The 27,227-nt window shown below is 39.7% G+C and overlaps 1 protein-coding gene across 6 annotated transcripts in view; it reads left to right on the plus strand.

Annotated features, from left to right (window-relative positions):
- smarca2 (SWI/SNF related, matrix associated, actin dependent regulator of chromatin, subfamily a, member 2) overlaps positions 1–27,227 on the plus strand; it is a 149,789-nt gene that overhangs the window by 95,393 nt on the left and 27,169 nt on the right. For all 6 annotated transcript variants that reach the window (XM_041185760.1, XM_041185755.1, XM_041185759.1 and 3 more), the window contains exons 24-31: positions 879–1,045; positions 3,999–4,162; positions 7,670–7,897; positions 10,680–10,718; positions 14,753–14,830; positions 21,995–22,213; positions 24,225–24,442; positions 25,428–25,533. In XM_041185760.1, the coding sequence (XP_041041694.1) occupies positions 879–1,045; positions 3,999–4,162; positions 7,670–7,897; positions 10,680–10,718; positions 14,753–14,830; positions 21,995–22,213; positions 24,225–24,442; positions 25,428–25,533 (1,219 nt within the window). The remainder of the gene's footprint in view (positions 1–878; positions 1,046–3,998; positions 4,163–7,669; positions 7,898–10,679; positions 10,719–14,752; positions 14,831–21,994; positions 22,214–24,224; positions 24,443–25,427; positions 25,534–27,227) is intronic.

A 27,227-nucleotide genomic window follows, 5' to 3' on the forward strand; every position in this document is an offset into this window, starting at 1 on the left:
AAGTGGTAAAACATTTTGTGTTGTACAGATTTTGAAAGTTGTGATGTAACCCCAAATGCTGAAAGTTAAATTCAACGTGGCGTGTAGCGTTTGTGTTTAAGAGCCAGTTTTGGTTTGTTTGTACTTCACGCATAAACTTAATTGACTTTTACACTAAGTTAAAGGGTATGTGGGAAATGTTTTCTCCTTCATCCACCCATATTGCTATCATCAGGTTTTTCATATTTGACGAAGAGAAAAAAAAATACAAGGCTGCTTATTTTTACTCTGCTTTTTATTTTTGTACGCGTGGTGAGAAGATAAGAGAATGCTTAAAGGACACAACCTTTTAACACTTAAATGTTTAGAAAAGCACTTGAAATACTTTTTTATTGTGTGGATGGAGATCAAATCCTATAAACTTATGTTTGAATTGTGGGAATGGACCCCTCTTTTAGGTGAAGCTTGGAGCAAGGATATTTGCTTACAACAGAATTTGACTTTGTCTTGTGCTGCATCATGTAATCATTAGGAAGACTGGTTTCAATTTCAAAATTTTCCTAATGGTGCAGTTTCATGCCTTGTCCTTTTGCAGGAAAAGTAAGATGGATCACCGTATTTAGTTACTTATAGTTGATGTACTTCTCTTGAAATATGATCAGTAGAATGTATTGCAATAATAAAGGAGAAAAATGGTTTAGGATGGCTGGAGCAATGCTATTTATTCTAGCTCATTGTTTTATGCCGTAATTAGCTAAATTTGGTACCTTTGCCTACCCTGTTAGACAGACTATGTCTTTATGTTGATTAAATGTTGGGCAAATAAATGTTCAAAGTTATTGCATTTGTCTAACCATACAACAATTTAATATACTGATGCTTCCGTTATTTCCATTTAGTCCTGACCTATATCGGGCTTCAGGAAAATTTGAATTATTGGACCGCATTTTGCCAAAACTGCGAGTTTCTAACCACAGAGTACTGCTGTTCTGCCAAATGACCTCACTGATGACCATTATGGAAGATTATTTTGCATTCAGAAGTTTTCCGTACTTGCGACTTGATGGTATGTTTCACTCGTGGGAACTTGGCTGCATCTCAATTGCACTAATAGAGCCTTGGATTATGATTAAAGTCATTGTGAGATGAATTATATAGAAGTGTACACAGAGAAAATCCAATATGAACTGGTAAATAATGCTTGTGATACCGCTCAGTTGTAATTAATGAAAATGACTAATTTGTAGCTAGATGAGATAACACATTTAGTGCTTAGGGCAATAGATTTATAATTTGGGCATCATTAGCTATTGTTCTTAATTCAAAACCAAAATTTCCCCAAATGCTGCTACAACTCAGTTTATTATTGGCTATGTGTTCATTTGTTTATGAAATCTTTTAATCTGACATTTTTCATTAAATATAAGGTATTTCCTATAAACAAGCATGCCTGTTAAAATTGCACTGATTAATCATCGTCTGTTTCATATTTTCAATCATATGATGAGGCATTCTTTCAAAATTCTAGTTGTCCAGTAGAAATGCGTACTGGAAAATGAGTTCAGTACTTCAGCATGTGTTTGGTGTTCTCCAATCAGTCCTGGATAGACCAGAATCCACAGGGCAAACTTACCTTTGCTTATAATTGATTACATTCTGACCTTGAGTATTCAATTTGGAGATTAAGGCTTCCAGCATGAGGTACGTTGGCACATCACATGATTGTTAATTATGGGCACAATTCACCCATACCCTTTTCCACACAAAGGGCTGGATTTAGTGGGGCACCTAGTTATTCATCCTCCAGCCCAACCCTAGGCTAAAAGTCGGGAGAAGCAGTGGCCACTGCTTTTACTTCAGCAAGATCTGCAGGAAGAGTGCTGTGCTGGAGCTGGGACTGGAGGTAAGTATGAGGACCTCACATGGGCCAGGATGGCAGGCCCAGGCAAGAGGTTGGGAGGCTGGGTTAGGAAGGCGGGGAGTGGAGTAGGATAACCTAGGGTGTTGGGGTGCCCTCTGATGGGGCCCAAAGTAGCCCATTAAGGAGGGACCCTGCCCTCCTAATTAACCCACGGGTGCACGGGCCACTCAACGGCCCTTCCTACTCCTGCTGGTAAAATTGCAGCATGGCCCCCCTCCCCCATGCCCACTGAGTTTTCCCCATTGGTATTCAAATCACCAAACGTATGAAAATTCTCTTCGACAGAGAGCAGTGGAGGCTGGGTCATAATATATTCAAGGCTGAGTTAGACCGACTTTTGTCCTACAAGCTTATGGTGCAGGCTTGTGGAGATAAGGCCACAATCCAATCAGTCATGGTCTGATTGAATGGCAGAGTAGGCTCGATAGGCCAAATGGCCTATTCCTTTTTTTTATGAACATGGGAGTCTAGGAAGCAAGTGGGAAGTCCCCCTGAAGGTGTAAGAGTCAGATTTTAAATATGTTAAATACCGATTAAGTGACAGTATAACCTATTCTGGCATTAACACCCATCACATGGATTTCCTGTGCTGTGTGGACCTCACCACAATGTACAAGGTGAGAGCACAGCAGGAAGTTATTAAGCATTGAAACTAACATGCTAGAAAACATTTAAATAGAGAAATTGCAGCTATGCTGATGATAAAGGTTTGCACTTTTAGCATTTGTGTTGGTTCATTCATTCATTTCAAGACAGACACAACCTTTTGGAAGTCAGTTGTCTTACCCTTGCACCTTACTTACCTTGGTGTAATCTAAACTGTTCTCAGCCTTCGTTGCAGAATGGAAACAACTTATGCAGCCATTATATTAACCTCTGAAGAGGAACAGGAGGACCAGCAACACCAACAATAGCAGGGGCGCTGAACCTTGAATTTCTTCATCTCTGGCTCCTTTTCATGCTCAAGCTGAGGACATGAGAATCTCACTATTTGTAGCCCACAACTCTGTCTCCCAATTAACAGAGGCCATGTTTGCCAAGACTGTCCATTGTGTGCATTTTGATACTCAAGCCAGTTTGACATGGAGAGCTCTTGCCTATGTTGCAGTAGCTGGATTTCCACAGGTTCAAGGCATCATGGACTGCACCTTGTAACAATCAAGGCACCATCAGATAATTCTGGCTTGTTTATTCACCAGGAAGGAATTTCATCCTCTGTGTGCAGATTGTTTGTAATCACCATAGTTCATAGTGCATGTGTGCACAAGGTTTCCTGGAAGCTGCCCTGACTCCTACTCCAGTCAAGCCCACCACACACGTCACATTAAACTCAAAAGCCCAGTTTGTTTCAACCCATGTTGTCATTGTGTCAAGCTATTTAGAGGCTTGTGAATATATTTGCTGACCTGCAGCAGACATTTGCAAAAGGCACAAATGTGAGCATTCTATGCTGATCACATTTCAAAACTCACACCTTGACTGATGCCGAAATCTGCACAATAAATATTTTTGGATAGCCAGAGTACAATTTAAGAGAACAAAAATTGTCTTGTAATCATTTACATTGACACATTGTGATATGTGTTTAATAGCATATAAATGTAGAATGAATCTTGTTCTGAGACAGGTTATTTGGATTTTTTAATCTATAAGGAATTTTCCTGCTCGGGAGAAACAGAATGTGGGAAGCAAAGTCAATTTAATTTGGGTCAATTTGTGTTTTTTTTTTAAAGGAGCTTGATTGATAATCTTTCTTTTAAAAAAGCCTAACATAATTGTTACAGACTCTTGATTTTGTTTTCCCTATGGGACATAGTAGAAGAAATTAGATTCGCTGAAAGGGAGGGGGTAAACATGTGAAGTGGGAGAGACATCCATGATGGAATAACCACAAATGAATTCTTGATAGAGTGAATAATCTTTTCTTGGCTCGGACATTTTTTATTACCTGAAAACAAATTATTTTTAGATTTATGTGGTTGGAATTTTACACCTGTGAATTTCACAAGAACTGAGAATTGACTTATTTTTGTGGTAAAGTATGCATTCCCAAGCTGTTTTGTCTTGATCCCTCAATCTCTCTATCCTGTACACGTAGGAACAACTAAGGCAGAGGACCGTGGTGCTTTGCTGAAAATGTTCAATGAAGAAAACTCCAAGTACTTCATTTTCTTGCTCAGTACCCGAGCTGGTGGTCTGGGTTTGAATCTTCAAGCTGCTGATACTGTTATCATCTTTGACAGTGACTGGAATCCACATCAGGTGTGATGTTTGTTTTAATGCAAAGAGATTGGCTGTTTTTAACTTTATATGTATTAAAAACAGCAAGCATGAGAATTTTTAAATTATCAGTGGCTGTTTAATGTTATATCAATATGACGTGTGCCCATTTTAAAAAATTGTTCATCTTGTAATGCCTGTGGAGAATAATTGTCATTTTTAAGTTGTGGTTGTACATAAATATAATTGCAGGAGACTTATTCAAAGACTTTTGTTATATTAACTCCAATACTGGCTACTTCCACCTCTATAACCTCACTCAACTCCAACCCTGCCTTAGGTCATCTGTTGCTGAAACCCTCATCTATGTTGTTGTTACTTCGAGACTTAACCACTCCATTGCTATGTTGGCTGCACTTAAACTTTCACCCTACATAGTTTTTTGCTCAACTTTGCTGTCCATATCTTAACTGGATCCAAATCTCATTCACCTTGTGCTTACTGAGCTACACAGGTTCCCTGTGTGACACTGCTTCAATTTCAAAGTCCTCATTGTTTTCAAATCCCTCAATGGCCTCACCCTTCCCTAGCTGCGTAGCCTCCTCTAGCCTATGGGCAGAATTTTACGAGCGGGAGTGGGGCCCGCTCGCCGACACATAAAATGATGCGCGGTGACATCAGGGGGAGCTCCCAATGTCACCACGCCCAATTTAAATTTTCAGAAAGGCAGGAGCCCAGTGAAATTAGCTGCACGCCTGCCGACCTGTTAGTGGCCAATTGAGACCATTGACAGGGTCAATTAAGTAATTAAAGGACCTTTCCGTCCAACCTTAACATTGGCGGGCATGCCACGAGCCCCGGCGGGAACTAGAAAAAACATGAAACCTCATCCACGGGCGGTTTCATGTAGGCTTTAAAAAATTTTCATAAAGATTTTGTACAAATTATGGACATGTCCCAACTCACGTAACATTGTCACATGAGGGGACATGTAAGGGAAATATTATTTTTCTATTTTTGTCTTTTTTACATGTACAGCCTATCTCCCTGAGGCTGCACTTAGCCTCAGGGAGATGAGTGTGCTTTTTCGTGCACGTGCACAGGGAGCACGTTGCGCTTCTGTGCAGACGTCACACTGGGCGGGCCTTAATTGGCCCACCCACGTAAAATGGAGGCATGCCTCCAATTGGGGGCGCCGATCAGAAGCATGCCCGCCCATCAACTGCCCCCCCAATGGGAAAACTCAGCCCTATAAGTTTGTGAGATCTCTGCACTCCAATTCTGATCTCTTGAATACAGTCAACTCTCACTGTTCGTGCACCCCCCCATCACAATTTTGCTTACCCTCGCGAATCTGTTTGTGTATCCATTTGCAGTTCACACCCCCGAAACTTTGCTCATCTACAATTAAAAATGTAACAATCCAGGTGCAAGCAATTTAAAAAGTCAAACCAAAAATAAAAAGACACCAATTATTACAGGCATTTGAGAGGCACAAACTTGCCTCTTTTTGCAGATCTTCGAGCTGTTGACAAACTTGTTGCTTCTGTGCTTCAAGCTCATGCAGCCTTTCAAACCAGTAGAAAGCCACAAATTCACGGTGACATTTAAACAGCACACACCTGGGTTGTCAAATCCCACATTTTGGAACCCTCCTAAAGCTTTGGCGTCACTGCACACTTAGAAACATTGAACGTCAAAGAGTCGCTGCTCCCTTGCCCTCCAGCCATTAAAATACTGTAACACAAACTAAACAGCACTTACAGAAGCAAGCATCTCAAGTTTCTACACGTGGTCCCGAAAGGTTAATAAAGAGCTTACTTAGTAAAATTCTCTTGAAACCATAAGGGCAGAATTTTCTGGCTGATGTGTGGGTGTCAGCGTGCGGTATCGTGATATTTCAGTCAGTGGGCGCGCTGTGCAGCAGGACGCCCGCCCGCCATTAATTAAAGGCCTCGTTAAGGCCCTTAACTTGCCAATCGTCTACGATTTTGAGGGGCCTGTGCGAACTTCGGCTCGGCGCACGGGCCCAACGGGCAGGTGGGTAGGTGATTTTTTTACAAACCTCATCCAGTGGCGGGATGAGGTTTGAAAGCAGTTTTAAAAACGTTTAATAAATTTTTTGTTTATTTCATTAACATGTCCCATCTCATGTGACATTTTCACATGTGGGGCACATGTTAATTAATTTTTTATTGTTCTATTTTTTTATATTTGCCAGCCTTTCAGCGATCTCCCTGAGACAGCACTTTGCCTCAAGGAAATGAGTGCTCTTTCGTGCGCATGCGCGAAAGCACCCGCTTTGACAGTTGGGGAATCCCTCCCCCCACCCCCACCCCGGAAGCACATAGCACTTCCCATCAGGCAGGCCGCTGGGTGGGCCTTAATTGGCCCGCCCACTTAAAATAGCGGCGGGGCCTGTTTCGGCGGCCGAGCCGGTGGGGCCCGCCCATCAAGGGCAAAATTCTGCCCAAAAAAAAACGCTGTTTGTCCTCTTCCTTGAAGAAAATGTGCATTGCAAATGTCACTTCACTGTGCATGTGCAGTCTCCATGGTGCATGTTTATCGACTCCATTAATATCAAAATGTGAAATTTGGGGATGGCTGGATAATATCTGATTCGGTCCCAATATAAACTGTTCACTGTTCACAATTCTGCCCTTCTCAAGATCTCACAGGAGCGGAAATCCCACAAATGGTGGGAGTTGCAAGTATCACTGATTTTCATTGCTCCATAAGGCTTTGCTTATAGCTGCCTTTGCCCTAAAATCTGGAATGCTCCCTAAACCTCTCCACCTTTGTACCTCTCTCTCCTCTTTTAAGATGCTTCTTGAAGCCTACCTCTTTGGTAAAGCTTTCTTTATCTACCCTGATTTTTATCTCAATGTCTCAGTGTCAATTTTTTTTTTATTATTACTATCGCCCCTGTTAAACAAGTTATTCACTTAGGAGTTTCTACCATATTAAATACACTACACAAGTGTAAATTGTTTAAGATATTTTTCTCACTGCATTAAAACTTTAGTTGAGAGTTTGAAAAGCACCTCCTTTCTGAGAGCTTCAATCCAGCTGTTTGCCAGGAACTATATAAGAGCATTGCAGAATTTTCAACTGCAGCTCATCATTGAATAACAAATTGTAGGTTTAAATTATTTGGCAGTTTGGACCCACCTGTTGCTTGTTCCTGAAACAGTTGGATCCTAAAGCACCTAGAAATCAAATTATACTTATTCGTGTAACAACCCTCTTTGCCAATCCACTTTGTTGATCCTCTGTGGACTTCTGCAACTCTATGCAATAACAAAGCTGCTTCTGTCTTGTCTCTTGGCTATCTCTTGTGCAGCATCAAAAGCATAAATCATCCTATCCTTTTATGTTGAGCTGGGTCATCTCCAAAGGGAGAGAAATCTCAAAAAATTAAGAGCAGCATTTGTGGATATTAAGGATAATTGTAGATTCTCTGACTAATGCTATTGGATTCAAATTTTGCTGAAACTTCTTTTCTTTCCTTTATCTGCCTTTCTCCTCCTTCCCCTGCTCACTCCCAAGGATTTACAAGCCCAAGATAGGGCTCATCGTATTGGGCAACAGAATGAAGTCCGTGTCTTGCGTCTCTGCACAGTCAACAGTGTGGAGGAGAAAATTCTTGCTGCTGCCAAATACAAGCTTAATGTGGACCAGAAAGTTATCCAGGCTGGTATGTTTGATCAAAAATCTTCAAGTCATGAGCGCCGAGCTTTCCTGCAGGCTTTGCTGGAGCATGAGGAGCAGAATGAGGTATGTGTAACCTTTTACAATGATTAAAATCTGAGATCTGTTTGAAGCAAAGTCTATACATCTGCAAGGATTTGCACCAGGATACGTTTAATTTTATTTTTTCAAAAAACATCACCTCACTAAATGGTATGAGAATTGATGTTTATAAAAGGAATGAGAGACATTAGATATGTGTTAAATACCTTGCTATAAGTAGAGAATATTTAAATTGTTAGAATTTAATTTAAAGCCATCATTAGTATTTCAGCATGGAAAATTATAGCATTCTTTCAAACTAGGAAGTGCTATCGCAATTATAAAATATACTGCATGATCCAGTTGTAGCTATAAACCGAGTTCGGGAGACTATTTGAAGGAAAAGAGTATCTGATCAGTTTGTACCATTTAGCTTTTCCTTACTGAAATGTTTCATGGTTTACTCTCATTTTAGCATGGTTTGTTCCTCTAGCTATATGCAGCCTTCATTACATCACTTCAATCAATAGAGCATTGCTTATAGAATACCCATAGATCCTATGTGGTGGCAGGTGATTGACAGCATTCTATTGTGTTGCTGTTTTAAAACTAGTTTTAGTTTATTTTAAACCAGCAAGTCAAGTAGATTAAGCACTTGATAATCATATGGTAAACTGCGGAACAATAATGTATGTCTTTTTTTTAGCTAAAGAATTATACATCCATGTCTTTGGACTAGATGCTTTGTGCCTTTTGTAAGATGCTATTAGCTTGCCTTGATCATACATGCAGAACATCCTTACTTTTTGAGATGAGGGAAGGGGATCTCTCTTGATTGAGCTATAGTCCTTGTCTGTTATCAAAAGATCCTGGAACTGAAAGATTACCTTGGGTAAATGAAAGTAGTGAAAAGAACAAACTAGTATTTTTGCATGTGTACTTTTGACAATGTGTCCTGTTATTGTTGGAGCACATTATATCTAAGGTGACAAGGTCTGATAGTTTATATAAATTAGATATTCTTCATTCCAACAGTAAATCTTAGTTTAAAGTGTATACAGTAGAATTTCAAAGGCGAAAGTTATGTTCATCTATGTGCAGGCATCCTAAGATCTAGATGGAACAATATGAATTTCTGCAGTACACTCAATTATTGTCACCCATATGGCTAGAGGAAACCTTCACTAGTCTATGAAATGAGAGAAAGGCTTCTGTAAGTTAAAGATCTGTAAATCTCAGTAACATGCATGTAGGCTTTGTAGAATTAAAAACCACATGTATTCATATTCAGTGACAAATGTTATGAGACCTAATGTGTTTTTTAAAATAATCTCGTTAAAGTACAAAACACCTTATTTTTAATATCAGTTTGGCTCTTGCTATTCGGTCCTTTGTTTATAGTGAATGTGTAAAGTAAATATTTCCAGGCTGTCAATGTGAGTGCAAGACTTTGTATATTATGTCATATATAAATTACACTAGATCAAATTGTTCAGTGATTGTGCAAACAAAGCTGTGATTTGTTGCCATCAAAATTGAACAAATATCTTTAGGACTAATCTATTTGCCTCTCAAAGCCACAAATATTGACATGAAATCTTCAAAAAATGTTACAAAGATCTGCCTTCTGCATATTTGTAGAATGTGCCTTTATCATGGATTTTGAGGCATATGCTAAAATGAATTAGCGACAGAAATGTGGATTATTCGATTTCCATCCAGTTACATCTTTAATGTGAAGCTGTGTTATGTTCAATTACCAGCACTTCTGTGCAGAGTTTAAAATTGGGCCACAGCTTTCAGATTTTGATTGCTAATTTCAGGTAAGATGGCAGAGGGATGATTTATTCAAATCTGAAAACTTGCTGCAGTGAGCAATTTTGCACAACAGCGATTGGTTGTGTTCGAGTTCTACATCTCTCTTGTCAAAGTGTTGTCTCCCTATATCGTGATTTTCAATTTTACTTGCGATAATAAGTTTTCACTTTAGTGAATTTGCATTCGCTTTAGCTGCAAACCCGACAATAAGGAGACCTGTTTTATTGTGCTGCTAATACTGATGAACAAAAACAAATAGACGTGGTTTAAATAAAACTTAAAGTAATTTGCATTTTTTTCATGAAAGAATGGCCCTATTCATAAAGTCAATAAATAAGCGTATTTTCTCCTTCAGTTGTATTGTAGAAGCTAATTGTGGAGGGATGGAGACCATAAGCAAAGTGCTGCACTTAGGTGTTACGGGGATGTTTCTGGTAATAAAACAAATGTGCTTTTGTTTTGGTAAACTTTAATTCTTACCGTGCTTGACCTATGCCAGAAAGTCAAGTTCTTATGGGATTTCTTTTTGAGTAGGCCACCTATAATGCAATGAATTTCATCAAGCTAATATCTAATATTGGCCTGAGTTTAGTTAATTTTTTTTTAATGTTATTCTTAGAGCACCTTTTTTAAGAGAACCAATGCTCTAGTGATGTTATAGCTGCAAATATGCATGTAAATTGCTCTGAGACTGTAATCCTCTGTTTGCAAACATCAAAATATTTTTCATTGGAGTGGCGTCTTGGTTAAAATTTTTCCTTGAAAGGCAAAGGATTAAAATTAATCCGACGGCTAACATAGCTCCTATTTTTAAAGTGACGTGGAGTGACCATTCCCATTGTCCAAAGTTTTAAGTTGCCTGAATTCAGCAAAACAGTCATAACCAATTATTTCCCCATAAAATGAAAAATTTCAGTTTACTCATGTGCATTCCTCAAGTGTTCTGAAGCATCTTCTGCTGTATTGTTGGAGAAATCAATCTTGTAACATTGCATTCTTTCACCACCAGGGGGACACCAATGCTTCTCCTTCCTGCAGTACTACCTGGGTAGGATAACATCACTGGCCGGCTTTTGATCTATAGCTGTGCTCAATAACTTTAAAAATGAGTATATGCTACAAACAGTGTCTTATTTATACGCTGTATTTTATACTTAATCAGCTGATTTAGTTTTAATAGCATAATAACTATTGGAGTTGGAGTTTTTCAGTAAAATTACGTTTTGTCAATTCAGTCTTGTAACCAAAAGTGATAAATAGTTAAAGATCTAATTAAACATGCTGAAAAACTCCCAACTCTGAATAATGGATGGCTATGCACAAAATACACATTGGCTTAATCCTATGGTACTGTTAACCAGAAAGTATGTTTACTATGAAATCCTTGTTAGTTTGTCTTTTATAACATTTGTTACCTCGAAGCTTATTGAAAAGCTTGAACCATATATCATGATATTTAGCAATGCGATTGGGCAACAATGTTATGTTCTTATATCTGCAATTATAAGCTATTGACTGTGGGTTGTAGAAATAAATGTAATTTTTGGGGATGGGCAGGATTTGTAATATTTAATGGCTGTCCTCCCAGCCAATTATAGATGGGGAGGAAAGAAAACACGAATTGTAGAAACTGGGGGAATGAGAAACAAAGAGCTTAAGTGAGAGATTCAGGTAGAGAGATGCAAAATGAGAAATCTGCAGTAAGGACGTTAGTAAGATAAAATAATGAGGAAAAATCAAAAGGTCAGTGTATTTTTTTTTAAAAACCAGATCAATGTAATTTAATTGCACTGACATATTATGATGACTGGTTTCTAAATTTCCACACAATATTTAGGCCATCCTAGGGATAATTTCAAGATTGTTTAAATTAGAACCAATAAAAACATGCAAGCATGTAACCATTTGAATCATGCAATTTGCCTTTTTGTTGCAATATAGATTTAAATCCAATTTTGGCAGATACTGATATTACAGTTTTTTTTTCAGCATTGAATCTCAATTCTTACAAATAATGACCAATGAAATTGGCTAGCTCTAATTAATCAGATCTGCAAAAATTTAAAAGAATGTTAATAATCCAGAAAATTTATACTTAAGATCTTTTTATAGGTCACTCACACTAATGAGGTGCCACTGTAACTAATGAAATGAACAAATAAATCTAAAAAGCCTCTTGACACATAGCAATTGTGTTATATTCTGCAAGGATGCCCTAATTACTATGTGTTTGCATGTTTGTGTGATTTGATATGTGCTTCATTTCCTCCCTTTTATTTTCTCCATTGGCCTAAAATTATATTTCAAAAGCTTTTGTTCTAAATTTGGCCAGTGCTCTCACCTGTTTTCTCTGAATATGCTGACTCTTGCTTGCATATAGTTCCATTCGCACGAGCAGCCCTTAAGCGGCCACTTTTCCTATACAAATCTGGACACAATCAACAGGCTATTTGAATGTGGAGGCAAGAGTGTCTGAGCACGATCACGTGTTTTTCTCCTCCATGCCATTCCATTTCACCCCAATCAACATTCATGCTTTCCAGCAGGATAGCAATCGGGAGAGGGGACCTTGACTTGACTCAGTCCAGGGTGAAGTCAATCGTAGCCCCCAGTTTTCAGCCGCAAGGATTAAGCCTGGAACCTTCCTGATTTCTATGGCTTTGCACCGCACCACAGTATTTAGCCAGTAGGCTATCAAGGAAGCTGCAGTTTCAAAATACATCATGGACCAGGGAAGGGGGATGCATAACGAGTTTGAATGGAACCATGCTGCATTTACTCAGCCATGTCTCTGACTTCATGATCTTTTTTAGAAGTGTAAAGGAAAAACTTCTGCATCATCACATAGTGGTATTATAAGTGGTACAGAATTGTCTAGAGTGAAAACCCATCATTGGAGTTAAGATATTCTTTTCTTTTAAAATAAAGACTGATTATAGTGCCTGGAATTTGATGTTTGGTATGTAGCACCAGTTGTGTAGAGTTAAATGAAAGTGACGTTAAGTTGAATCGTCAGAAATATGAACGTAGATGATGAAAAAAATATAATTTTTGTGTGCTGGTGATTTCTGTATGAAAAGATGTTTTATTTTAATAATGTAGACTTTTTATCTTGTACTCTACTTTATTCTAGTGGTTTCACCAATGCTACAAGTTCTTTGTGGACTTGTAGACATGATTTTTGTTAATTGTTTGACACAAATTTGCCTACTCACTCACTCCTGACATCAACACTGATAGTTGCAAATGGAGGTCCACTGTACCATGCACTGGAGACAGTTGAAGATAGAATGAAGTAGGGAACTGAGATATAGTTGTCACTTCAATCCTGAGCTGATTTTGAGTATCTAAAAGGCTAGGAAAGCAATTTAATTCTGGTGACTATCAAAATGTATGCCTTTGTTTTACATTTCCTCTTGAATAACTTGATAAATCTTTGAATTTCATCGAATGCAGCATACACAGGCACTACTTTCATTGTATCCATTGGCTTTGAAAATTAAGTGTTTGTGAAATTCAGGCCTTTCTACCATGTTGCATTTTCAGTACTCTCAAAGTCTTGACCATACTGAATATGATGTCAGTTAGATACTTTTGGGAAAAATTGTGTATCCACCAGGAATTTCCTTTCATTGGATTTTAGTTTTACTTCCATGTTTTGCTGATTGCTACATAACAATATACTTTATGAAATCCTATCCTCTTAGCTGAATTTCTGAAATATTCTTGTCCTTTTGACACTTGGCAAATTTCAGGAGACAAAAAGAAAAGTGTTTGCTGAAATAATTATTTTGTCTTTCAAACTTGGTGGAAAACTCAAAATAAATGCACCTTGCTCGGCGCTAGAAATATTCCTCTCCTCCTATAAAGTCAAACTAGTTCACAGGAATGTACAGTCTTTATTTCTGGTACTTAGAAAATACGCGCTGATAATGTTTAAGTAACCCATACCCAACATCAAATTTTGATCTTCAATAAACTAAAAGTCAAATATCATGCCCACTCCTTTCTGCACAAATGGTAAACACTGGAGTTTTGACTTAATAGTGGAGAAGCTATGGAGGAGAAGGCACAATCTTGTTATTTTCTGAATGTGTCCAGCAATTCAATTCTCTTGTCAAATGTGCTGTTTTTTTTTTAAATTTGCCCAGCACACTGTCATCTTGACCCACCTATAGTGCTTGCTTTGTATCCATGTAAGAAAGTTTCTGGGCTTCTTGCTGTAGCCTGGCAATGCATCCCATCCCCACCAATTCGATGTTTGCGTGTTGAAAGACGAAGGGAAATTTCTGAAAACCTATTCGTGTATTCATCAAAGCAGAATTGAGAAATTTTCCAGAAACTGATTCCCGGACTTGGCTTATTGCCAGCGACAGATCAACATGGCAGTTGCCAATTGGATGGTTTGTTGAATCGTGTGATACCTAACTTGCAGAGCTGTAGCAACATAACTACATGAATCGATATTTCAGAGAGTCACGGGTGTGCTCTCAAATATAAGTACCATTTATTAGTTAGTCACCCAAAAGACACATTTAGTGTCCCACACTGCCATGTATTCTATTTCAAAAAAAACCACGTTTGTCAGTGTATGGTAACTGAAGAACATTTTTTTTTTATTAAAGCATTGTTATTTAGCTAAACTATCCAATCTCCCCGGTATTCAGCTTGTTGCTGCTATTGATTCATATATCACATTAAATTTGATGGGCATCGCTATGTTAACCTTTCATAAATCATGGAATTCAAATGTGTTTGCATTCTGATATCTAATTGGCTGTGCTACACGTAATGCTTACTGAAGATTCTGAGATTTAAGATAACAGCAGCATCCTATTTTTGTGTACCCTGTCCCTGTTTCTGGACTCATTAGTGTGGAGTGGCCCTAGCCTCTTAAATTAATTGTTTTTTTTAAAAAGTACAATTGCAAAACAAGTTTTCAAATAAAATTATAGCTTAGAAGAGAGTTGATGTTTCCATCAACCAGAAAATTTTGTTTCAGTAAATAGAATGAATCTAGTTCTGTTGGCTTACAACGGCGAATAAAATATTTAATTGCCATCTTAACTCCTTGACTTACAGGAAGAAGACGAGGTTCCAGATGATGAGACACTGAATCAGATGATTGCTCGGCACGAAGAGGAATTTGAATTGTTTATGGTAATTACATAAAATTATGTGAAGAAGTTAAAAGCTCAGATTTTTGTCTCTAATTGTACAATCTTAAAATGCATGAGAGGAAAGGTATATAGCTAGTCACTTGCATTTCACAAGTATTAAAGTTATACTGAAATCAACTATTCCAAATTGTAACTACATGTAAGACCAAATACTAATGGCATAGTTGCCAACCAGTTCTTTTAGAGCAAATAGTCAGCTTTTCTACCTCCTGTTTGCACTGGACCCTGGAAAACATCCAATTACAGAAGAGGCTCCCATCTGGTGGATACAGTTTAGAGCCAGACACACTGCTCATGCAGCCTTTAAGTAAAAATAACAATGAAATTCTGTTGATTCCCACCTCCTTGGTTAAAAACTGGCTGCTACTTAAACGTATAAGCATTTGCTACATCCTATGATTTTAGTTTAACTGTATACTGGAAACTGCTACTAACACTATCAGGCAGGTATGGTATTCATTAGTAATCCAATGTCTCTGTTACTTTGTGGTGATGCAGGGGAATGAGTGAGTTCAGGTGATGTGGGGGGGGAGGAGCGGGAGGTGGTTGTCATTATTAATTTACTTGCACAATCTCTAATATCTAGCAAGACTAAACACCTTGAGTTTAAAAAGTGTGTTATTTGTATTTCTTATTCCTGTTCTTCATCAACTTGCTCATCAACTCTACTAGTTACATCCTAGAAAAGTTCCAGTAGATTTGTCAAGCACGATTTCCCTTTCATTAATCCGTGCTGACTCTGTCCAGTTCTGCCACTGTTTTCCACGTGCTCAGCTATTAAATCTTTTATAATGGACTCTAGAATTTTCCCCAATACCGACGTCAGGTTGACTGGTCTTTTTAAATAGTGGGGTTACATTAACTACCCTCCAATCTGTAAGAACTGTTCCAGGGTCTATAGAATCTTGGAAGATGACCACCAATGCATCCACTATTTCTAGGGCCACTCCCTTAAGTACTCTGGGATGTAGATTATCAAGCCCTGGGAATTTATTGGCCTTCAATCCCATCAATTTCCCCAACACCATTTCCCTACTAATACTGATTTCTTTCAGTTCCTCCCTCTCACTAAACCCTGTGTTCCCCAACATTTCTGGTATGTTATTAGTGTCCTCCTTTGTGTCTAGTGTTCTTTGTGTCTAGAATCTACACTGATCAGTTATGAAGTACGGTACAGTGAGACCACTTCAGTCAAACACCATTCTCAGCAAGAGTGAAACTTGAGTAATCTCAGACTAACGGGCCTGAATATTGCCATCAGGAGCAGGCCCAACGCGCAAAATAGAAACATAGCAACTAGGAGCAGGAGTAGACCATTCAGCCCTTCAATCCTACTCCGCCATTCATCATGATCATGGCTGATCACCCAACTCCGTAGCCTGCTCCCGCCCTCTCCTCATACCTCCTTGATCCCCTTCGCCCCAAGAGCCATATCCAACTCCTTCTTGGAAGCATACAATGTTTTGGTCTCAACTACTTTCTGTGATAACGAATTCCACAGGCTCACCACTTTCTGGGTGAAGAAATTTCTCCTCATCTCAGTCCTAAATGGTCTACCCCATATCCTCAGACTGTGACCGCTGGTTCTGGACTCCCCCACCATCGGGAACCTCCTTCCTGCATCTACCCTTCTAGTCCTGTTAGAATTTTATAGGTTTCTGCGAGATCCCCCCTCATTCTTCTGAACTCCAGCGAATATAATCCTAATCAACTCAATCTCTCCTCATTTGTCAGTCCCGCCATCCCAGGAATCAGTTGGGTAAACCTTCGCTGCACTCCCTCCATAGCAAGTATGTCCTTTCTCAGATAAGGAGACCAAAATTGCACACAATATTCCAGGTATGGTCTCACCAAGGCCCTGTACAATTGCAGCAAGACATCCCTGTTCCTGTACTCGAATCCTCTGGCTATGAAGACCAACATATACCATTTGCCTTCTTTACCACCTGCTGCACCTGCATGCTTACCTTCAGCGACTGGTGTACAAGGACACCCAGGTCTCGTTGCACATTCCCCTCTCTCAATTTATAGCCATTCAGATAATAATCTGCCTTTCTGTTTTTGCTACCAAAATGGATAACCTCACATTTATCCACATTATACTGCATCTGCCATGCATTTGCCCACTCACTCAGCTTGTCCAAACCACACTGAAGCATCTCTGCATCCTCCTCACAGCTCACACTCCCACACAGCTTTGTGTCATCTGCAAGTTTCGAGATATTACAATTAATTCCCTCATCTAAATCATTGATATATATTGTGAATAACTGCGGTCCCAGCACCAATCCCTGTGGTACACCACTAGTCACTGCCTGTCATTTGGAAAAAGACCCGTTTATGCCTACTCTTTATTTCCTGTCTGCCAACCAGTTTTCTATCCATCTCAATACACTACCCCCAATCCCATGTGCTTTAATTTTACACGCCTCTCTCTTATGTGGGACTTTGTCGAAAGCCTTCTGAAAGTCCAAATAAACCACATCCACTGGCTCCCCCTCATCAACTCTACTAGTTACATCCTCGAAAAGTTCCAGTAGATTTATCAAGCACGATTTCCCTTTCATTAATCCGTGCTGACTCTGTCCAATTCTGCCACTGTTTTCCATGTGCTCAGCTTTTTAATCTTTTATAATGGACTCTAGAATTTTCTCCAATACCGACATCAGGCTGACTGATCTTTTTAAATAGTGGGGTTACATTAACTACCCTCCAGTCTGTAGGAACCGTTCCAGGGTCTATAGAATCTTGGAAGATGACCACCAATGCATCCACTATTTCTAGGGCCACTCCCTTAAGTACTCTGGGATGTAGATTATCAAGCCCCGGGAATTTATTGGCCTTCAATCCCATCAATTTCCCCAACACCATTTCCCTACTAATACTGATTTCTTTCAGTTCCTCCCTCTCACTAAACCCTGTGTTCCCCAACATTTCTGGTATGTTCTTAGTGTCCTCCTTTGTGAAGACAGAACCAAAGTATGTATTTAGTTGGTCAGCCATTTCTTTGTTCCCCATTATAAATTCCCCTGTTTCTGGCTGTAAGGGACCTACATTTGTCTTCACCAATCATTTTCTCTTCATAAACCTCATCGCGCATCATTTAGGTCTTTCGTTCAGCCCGCCCCAGAGGCGGCTGTGTGCCCGCCGAACTGTCAAAGGCCTATTAAGGCAACTAGTGAAGTAATTTAGACAATTAATAGCACTGCCCGTCCAACCTTAAGGTTGGTGGGAAAGCGAAGAGCCCAAGCTGCCTTTGTGTTTTTCAGGAAACCTCATCCACGGCCGGATGAGGTATCCTGAAGGTTTTATAAAACTATTGATTAATTTTTGGAAAATTCATAAACATGTCCCAGCTCATGTGACACTGTCACATGAGGGGACACGTCTAAATAATTTTTAACTTTATTATTTATAAACTTAATCTCCCTGAGGCAGCTCTGAGCCTCAGGGAGATTTCTACGCTCTTTCGCACACATGCACGAAAAAGCACAGGTCCTGACTCTCCCTCCTCCTCCACCCGCCAGAACAGGTAGCACTATCGGCCATGTGTCAGGCTGGGCGGGCCTTAATTGGCCTGCCCATGTAAAATGACAGCAGGCGGTGATCGGCTCCGCTCCCGCTCTCACTCAGCCCGTCCAACACAGTTAAATTTCTGGCTATGGTGTATAGACCCACGTACCATCTTATCTTGACCGTCTGAGGTGCATTTGAATGACCCAGTTTCATGCATTCCCAAATGGAAACACAGCAAAAAGTCAAACTGCTTCCACACATAGACTGCGACTCTCTTGAGATTTGACGCTCTTGAGATTTGGCTGCTGTTTGATAATGCTGACTGGCAGAGTTGATCTCACTGCAGTCCATGCCCAGATGCAGCAAGACCTGGATAATATCCAGGCTTGTGTAGCATGGATGTTACTTGCCACTTGTCAGCCCAAGTGCCAGGCAATGACCATCTCCAACAAGAGAGAATCTAACAGTTGCCCCTTTACATTCAAAGGCATTACCATCACTGAAACACCCATGATCAACATCCTGGGGTTACCATTGACCAGAAACTGAACTGGTCTAGCCATATAAATACTGTGGCTACAAGAACAGGCAAAAGACTTGGAATCCTGCGATGAGTAACTTGCCTCCTGACTCCCCAAAGCCTGTCTGCCATCTACATGGCACAAGTCAGGAGTGTGATGGAATACACTTACCTGGATGAGTGCAGCTCCAACAACACTCAAGCTTGACACCATCCAGGACAAAGCAGCCTGCTTGATTAGCATCCCATCCACAAACATTCACTCCTTAAACCACTGCTGAACAGTGGCAGCAGTGTGTACCATCCACAAGATGCACTGCAAGAAACTCACCAAACCTCCTTAGACAGCACCTTCCAAACCCACGACCACTATCATTTTGAAGGACAAGGGCAGTAAACATATGGAAACACCACCAGCTAAAAGTTCCCCTCCAAGTCATTCACCATCCTGACTTAGAAATAGACAGCCGTTCCATCACTTTCACTGAGTCAAAATCCTGGAGCTCCCTCCCTAATAGCATTGTGAGTGTACTAACACCACATGGACTGCAGCGGTTCAAGAAGGCAGCTCACCACCACTTTCTCAAGGGCAGTTAAGGATGGCAAATAAATGCTAGCCTAGCCAGTGAAACCCACACCTCATAAATGAATAAATAAGAAAAAGTTGCTCACAACTGATCACTGTAAATCACATTCACACTAAGAATAGTAATAGGAAATGTATGAATCTAAAAAAATAAAAACAAAAACAAAAAAACTGCGGATGCTGGAAATCCAAAACAAAAACAGAATTACCTGCAAAAACTCAGCAGGTCTGGCAGCATCGGTGGAGAAGAAAAAAAGTTGACGTTTCGAGTCTTCATGACCCTTCGACAGAACTTGAGTTCGAGTCCAAGAAAGAGTTGAAATATAAGCTGGTTTAAGGTGTGTGTGTGGGGGGCGGAGAGATAGAGAGACAGAGAGGTGGAGGGGGGTGGTGTGGTTGTAGCGACAAACAAGCAGTGATAGAAGCAGATCATCAAAAGATGTCAACGACAATAGTACAATAGAACACATAGGTGTTAAAGTTAAAGTTGGTGATATTATCTAAACGAATGTGCTAATTAAGAATGGATGGTAGGGCACTCAAGGTATAGCTCTAGTGGGGGTTTTTTTTTATAATGGAAATAGGTGGGAAAAGGAAAATCTTTATAATTTATTGGAAAAAAAAAGGAAGGGGGAAACAGAAAGGGGGTGGGGAAGGAGGAGAGAGCTCACGGCCTAAAGTTGTTGAATTCAGTATTCAGTCCGGAAGGCTGACACTTCCCTTCCCTTCCTTGACCTCTCTGTCTCAATCTCTGGTGATAGACTGTCCACCAATATCCATTACAAACCCACCGACTCCCACAGCTATCTCGACTACAGCTCCTCACACCCCGCTTCCTGTAAGGACTCCATCCCATTCAGTTCCTTCGCCTCCGTCGCATCTGTTCCGATGATACTACATTCAAAAACAGTTACTCTGACATGTCCTCCTTCTTCCTTAACCGAGGTTTTCCACCCACGGTCGTTGACAGGGCCCTCAACCGTGTCCGGCCCATCTCCCGCGCATCTGCCCTCACGCCTTCTCCTCCCTCCCAGAAACATGATAGGGTCCCCCTTGTCCTCACTTATCACCCCACCAGCCTCCGCATTCAAAGGATCATCCTCCGCCATTTCCGCCAACTCCAGCATGATGCCACCACCAAACCCATCTTCCCTTCACCCCCCTTATCGGCATTCCATAGGGATCGCTCCCTCCGGGACACCCTGGTCCACTCCTCCATCACCCCCTACTCCTCAACCCCCTCCTATGGCACCACCCCATGCACACGCAAAAGATGCAACACCTGCCCCTTTACTTCCTCTCTCCTCACCGTCCAAGGACCCAAACACTCCTTTCAAGTGAAGCAGCATTTCACTTGCATTTCCCCCAACTTAGTCTACTGCATTCGTTGCTCCCAATGTAGTCTCCTCTACATTGGAGAGACCAAATGTAAACTGGGCGACCGCTTTGCAGAACACCTGCGGTCTGTCCGCAAGAATGACCCAAACCTCCCTGTCGCTTGCCATTTTAACACTCCACCCTGCTCTCTTGCCCACATGTCTGGCCTTGGCTTGCTGCATTGTTCCAATGAAGCCCAACGCAAACTGGAGGAACAACACCTCATCTTCCGACTAGGGACTTTACAGCCTTCCGGACTGAATATTGAATTCAACAACTTTAGGTCGTGAGCTCCCTCCCCCATCCCCACCCCCTTTCTGTTTCCCCCTTCCTTTTTTTTTCCAATAAATTATAAAGATTTTCCTTTTCCCACCTATTTCCATTATATAAAAAAACCCCCACTAGAGCTATACCTTGAGTGCCCTACCATCCATTCTTAATTAGCACATTTGTTTTGATAATATCACCAACTTTAACTTTAACACCTATGTGTTCTATTGTACTATTGTCGTTGACATCTTTTGATGATCTGCTTCTATCACTGCTTGTTTGTTCCTACAACCACACCCCCCCCCCCCCCACCTCTCTGTCTCTCTATCTCTCCGCCCCCCACACACACACCTTAAACCAGCTTATATTTCAACTCTTTCTTGGACTCGAACTCAAGTTCTGTCGAAGGGTCATGAGGACTCGAAACGTCAACTCTTTTCTTCTCCGCCGATGCTGCCAGACCTGCTGAGTTTTTCCAATGTATGAATCTAGTTTGAACTGTAAATTTGGTGTAATTTGTTTCAGGGTAGAGAATGTAGACATTTTTTATTTCATTTTGCATTCTGGACTTCAAGTGACCTCATTCTGATTTTCTGTGCTTTTTTAAATTAACTAGTGAAAAATCTAGTGAAAAATATCTTCTGGCATTTTATGAAATTTTTGACATTATCGAAGGAGGAGCAAGTAGCAAAATTGTTTGCCAATAACTACCCCATATAACAAATTCTGATTATAGTATGCCTCAGTCACTTTTAAAAAAAAGTATAAATGCAAAAACAGTGTATAAGTATTGGTTTTATTTAATCACAAGAAAGGCATTGCAGAGTTGTTTTAAAATTAACAATTGCCACATTCCCTCCTGCCGTCAATCTTAGCGCATGGATCTGGAACGGCGAAGAGAAGACGCACGCAATCCAAAACGTAAACCACGGCTGATGGAGGAAGACGACTTGCCTTCGTGGATTGTCAAAGATGATGCGGAGGTTGAACGGTTGACTTGTGAAGAGGAGGAGGAGAAGATGTTTGGGCGAGGTTCCCGTATGCGCAGGGATGTGGACTATAGTGATGCTCTTACAGAAAAGCAATGGCTAAGGGTAGGTGATGCATTTAATTATCCTTGTAGAATTACTGCTTGACTGGGTGATCGCATGTGCATGGTTCAAAGAACTTTTGTTAAAAGGTTCATGAACAAGGAAAGTTGTGTATTTAGGACACTTATTTGCCTTTTTTCTTTTGAATTTTGTCCTGAGTAAGATTTATGAAGGTCAGTTGTGTGGAATGTAATTTTGTTCAGTGAAACTTAAGTAATTTCAGTCTAATGGTGTCACATTCTGTTTCATTATGACAGTTTGAGGTGCATTTGAACAACATAGTTTCATGTGTTTCCAAATAAAAACACAGCAAAAAGCCAAAATACTTCCCCACAAAGCCTGCCACTTTAATCCTGAGAATGTGACCCTCTTCAGATTTGGCTGCTCTTTGATAGCGCTGACTGGCAGAGTTGATCTCACTGCACATAGCTCACAACTGATAGATGTAAATCACATACACACTGAAGAACAATAATAGGAAATGTATGAATCTAGTTTGAACTATAGATTTGGTGCAATTTGTTTCAGGGAAAGTAGATGATATGGGTATATTTCGAAATTTCCATAGTTAAATTCAAAAGTTTCGAATATATTTGGATAAAATTACAATAATGTATAACCCATGTGATGCATTAGATGCCCGATCACTGGTTATGATGTCAAAATTTTGCATTATTAGGGATTTTCCCATCCTGTAGCTGTGGAGAAAGTGGAATGGGAAAAATTAAAGTGAGAAAATGTTAATGGCAAAGAGTAATAATTGAGTAGTGGAGGAAAGCAAGGTAGTTGAAGGCATCCCCTTTGTTTTCCATTGCATTTCCAATCTTCCTTTGCTGTCAAGTCCTTGAACATTCTTTTGCCTCCCAAATCCTTGCCCATCTTCCCAGAACTCCATATTTGAATCCCCAGAATCAGGGTTTCAACCCGCTATAGTACCAAAAACACCCCTATGAAAGTCATAAATGGTATCCTATGTGGCTTTGACCATGGTAAACTATCCTTCCTCACCCTTCTCTACTTTCCTCCAGGCTTTGACACAGTTGATCACAAAATTCTGCTCTACTGCCTCTCCTCTGCGGACTGGGTGAGACTATACTCGCCTGGTTCCATTCTTGTCAGCCAAGTTGCAGCCAGAGAATCACCTGCAGTGACATCTCGTCCTGCTCCTGCACAGTTACCTCCGGTTTTACCAAAGATCTATCCTTGGCACTCCTATTTCGCATCTATAATTCTCCGAAAACACAGCACTGGTTTCCTTACCTTTACCAAATTTCTAAAGGAGACCAGATGCAGGTTGTCTTTGGGATAACTGAACAAATTGTATGATGTGGAAATTAGACAGGTAAAAGGCCATTTTCCTGAGGGGAACCTCTGAATTTACTGTTTAAGGCCTTGGGATCTGGAAAATGTGTGACAAATTGCTCATTATGGTGCCTTTCAATAGTTAATTTATGCTGCATCTTTGACCTTGAAGAGCATTGTTTTTGGAAACCCAAAAATTGAATGAACTGTAGAATTTTCTTACAAACTTTGTTTAAAACTGAAGACCTGAACTTTGTGGAATGATGTAGGGATCATATCACTGATGTGCAACCTTGCATTTTAAAGGTTTGAGGATTTTTCACTGATTTATTAGTTATAGAGCTGGTAGAAATAAATTAACCTGTTGTGAACTATCAGGGATCCAATATCCCTTGTGGGATAACCTTTTGACAGTTTATTTTTGTGGAGTAGAACAGAATCAAGTCTGGACTATAATTGGGAGTCCTGACGGATCTGCATTTCTTGCTGTTTCTCCTAGGTTGAAACACATGGTGACAAAAATAAGAGATAATGAATGAACTGTATAATTGGAGGAAGCTGATGATTTAAAAAGTGAAATTACCACAAAGTGGAATTTCTAAGCCCAGATACTAAAGGGGCAACCATCAACTCTCTTCTCATAGTAAACTTGTATAAAAATTTAATTTCAAAATTTTGAAGAGGACAGTAAGCTTGTACCATTTTCAATTAGGCAATTGAAGACGGCAATTTAGAAGAAATGGAAGAAGAAATACGTCAGAAGAAAGCTAGAAAGCGCAGAAGAAATGTCGATAAAGATCCATCAAAAGACGATGGAAAGAAGAAGAAAAAGAGAGGTAGACCTCCAGCTGAAAAATTGTCTCCAAATCCACCAAGGATCACGAAACAGATGAATGTGATCATTGATACAGTTATTAACTACAGAGACAGGTAAGATCAGTTCCACATTTAGATTCTTACCTTTTGAAATAAAAGCACCTCATTTGCATTTCAATTGCTCCAAAAATTCAACCTCCCAGCAGCATATAAATTGGTATTTTAAGGTGTTAAGCCTTAGTTTCCAATGTCAAACTTGCATTGGTGAAAATGTTAAATGAAATATAAAAAGCAGCAACCATCTTTGAATTATATAAGAGATAAGTCAAAAATGCACAATTGTTTCTTCAGAACTGATCTTAATTGTAGTTCTTTTCAGAGGCCAGTTCTTGGGTCAGCAACCTTCAATTATGAGGTCATAGAATCATAGTATGGTTACAGCACTGAATGAGGCTATTTAGCCTGTCTTGTCCATGTTAGCTCTCTGCAAGAGCAACTCAGCTAATCCCATTTCCCTGCCCATTCCCCATAGCCGTACAATTTTTTTCAGTGCAGCAGGGATATGAAGGGCACCCGTTCCACCAGCGTTTCAATGTCCTTTTGAAGTCTATCACTGGCCTCCTCACAGTTCACAATACATCCAGAGCTCTAAAGGAGGGTCATACAGACTCAAGGTTAACTTTGTTTCTCTCTCCACAGATGCTGCCAAACCTGAGTTTTCCAGCATTTTCTGTTTTTATATTAGAAATACTCAACAATCAGGCAGCATCTATTTTGATGAAAGGCCATCAACCTAAAAACCTTAACTTTGTTTTTCCCACCATAGATGCCGTCTCATCTGCTGAATACATCCACCATTTTTTGTGACTAATAGCAGTAGATTGGGTGAGGGAGAAGATTTTCCGGTCAATCAAATAGAATTTGGGGCTGCTTTTACTGTAACAGTCAGTGCAAAGTGAATTTATTGTTGGAAGAAAGTGAATGTCTGATATAGGTACAAATGGAATTTAAATTGAATTCATACAAATTGTTTTTGTAATGTATTGGTGACGTGTGTGTAGAACTGATCCTTTTTAATTTACTTTTGCCTTGAAACTAGCTTGAGCCGACAGTTGAGTGAGGTTTTTATCCAATTGCCTTCACGAAAGGAGCTACCTGAATACTACGAGCTAATCAGAAAACCTGTGGATTTCAAAAAAATTAAGGTGGGATAGACCATAAACAAGGTTAAATAGCCACAATATAGAAGTTACATTTTTTTAAAATGTTTCTCTTCTCTAACTTGTGTTTTTTTTTTAAAACAACTTACAAATAATCAGATTTTACTTTAAAACTGATTTGAAACACCATTGTGTTCTGATAAGTTGAAGGGAGGAGCTCATGCAAATTTTCACCTTCCAGTATAACATGAGAAATTTTAAGTAGAGTAGGACATTGCATTCAAAATTAAATATTTCAAGGATATTTTAAAGATGCTATTTAAAAATAAATGGTTATACAAGTGGCCTTGGAGAGAAGTTTACAAGAATGAAATATGGAATTGCTTTTTTTTGGAGGCAGGAATGTCCTGAATGAGGAGTTTTGCCAATTTGGCACCATCTTCCTCTTTGTTTTAAAGACAAAGAGGGACGGGATATTGCATGAACTTTATTACACTGTTCAAAGATCTGGATTTTGTTTGTTTTCTCCTTTCCCTATCCTCCTATTCCAGATTGCACCAGCATCATCTTTCCAGTTCTGGCAATGTTCTCTGTGAGTGAGATTGCATAACTACTATGAAAGACATGTGCTCACAAAGAACTGAAACTAAAAGTGCTTAAATTAGTTCTGTATAATGTTATTGATAGCTACCTATGTTTGCTTTATGTTTCACTTGCACGAGATTCGGACTGAAATGTTTTCAGGATAGTTTTAATTGTGATTTAGATGTTCTATCCACTCAAACCAATAAGGTTTTTAATCATTTATGTCATTTGTCATAGATAATAAATTAAGTATACAGTACATGAAATAGCATTTAACATGTGCTTAGCAGAGTACCTGCAAAAGATGATTTAGTTGAGAATCTAAACACGCCACAGTTCTGAACTCGGGTCTTTATAAGCCCAAATACTCTATATAAACTCACTTTTTATATATTAACCCTAACTACATGACAACCTACCCATTTCTGCACAGTGGTTATACAGAAGTTAAAATACAACTCCATACGAGGAGAATTTATTTGAACCTTTCCCTAAGCAATTACTCCAATCTGTAAACTGATTTCCTTTCTTAATTTTCCATTGAGCTAATCAGCTTATTCTAACTTCCTTAATTTTTACCTTATCAGTAGCTTCCTCCTTGTTTATCATTTTTATTTTACCAGCTGAAACCTTTATTTATAGAAACTACGAGGAGGAGTAGGCCATTTGGCCCTTCGAGCCATTCATGGCTGATCCTCTATCTCAATACCATATTCCCACTTTCTCTCAATACCCCTTGATGCCCCTAATATCCGAAAAATTATCAGTTTCTTTCTGGAACATACTCAGTGACCCAGCCTCCACAGCCTTCTCTGGTAGAGAATTCCACAGGTTGACCACCCTCTGAGTGAAGAAATTTTTCCTCATCTTAATCCTAAATTGCCTGCCCTCTATCATGAGACTGTGGCCCCTAGTTCTAGGTTTCCCAACCAGGGGAAGCATCCTCCATGCATCCAGTCTGTCTAGCCCTGTTAGAATTTTATATCTTTCAATACCCTCTCACTCTTCTAATCTCTAGTGAATACAGGCCCAGTCGAACCAATAGCTCCTCATACGACAATCCTGCCACCCCCGCTATTAGCCTAGTGAACCTTTGCTGCATTCCTTTATGGCAAGTATATCCTTTCCTAGGTAGGGAGACCAAAACTGCATGC

Source organism: Carcharodon carcharias, chromosome 4 (genome assembly GCF_017639515.1).
Source record: "Carcharodon carcharias isolate sCarCar2 chromosome 4, sCarCar2.pri, whole genome shotgun sequence".
Classification (NCBI taxonomy): Eukaryota; Metazoa; Chordata; class Chondrichthyes; order Lamniformes; family Lamnidae; genus Carcharodon; species Carcharodon carcharias.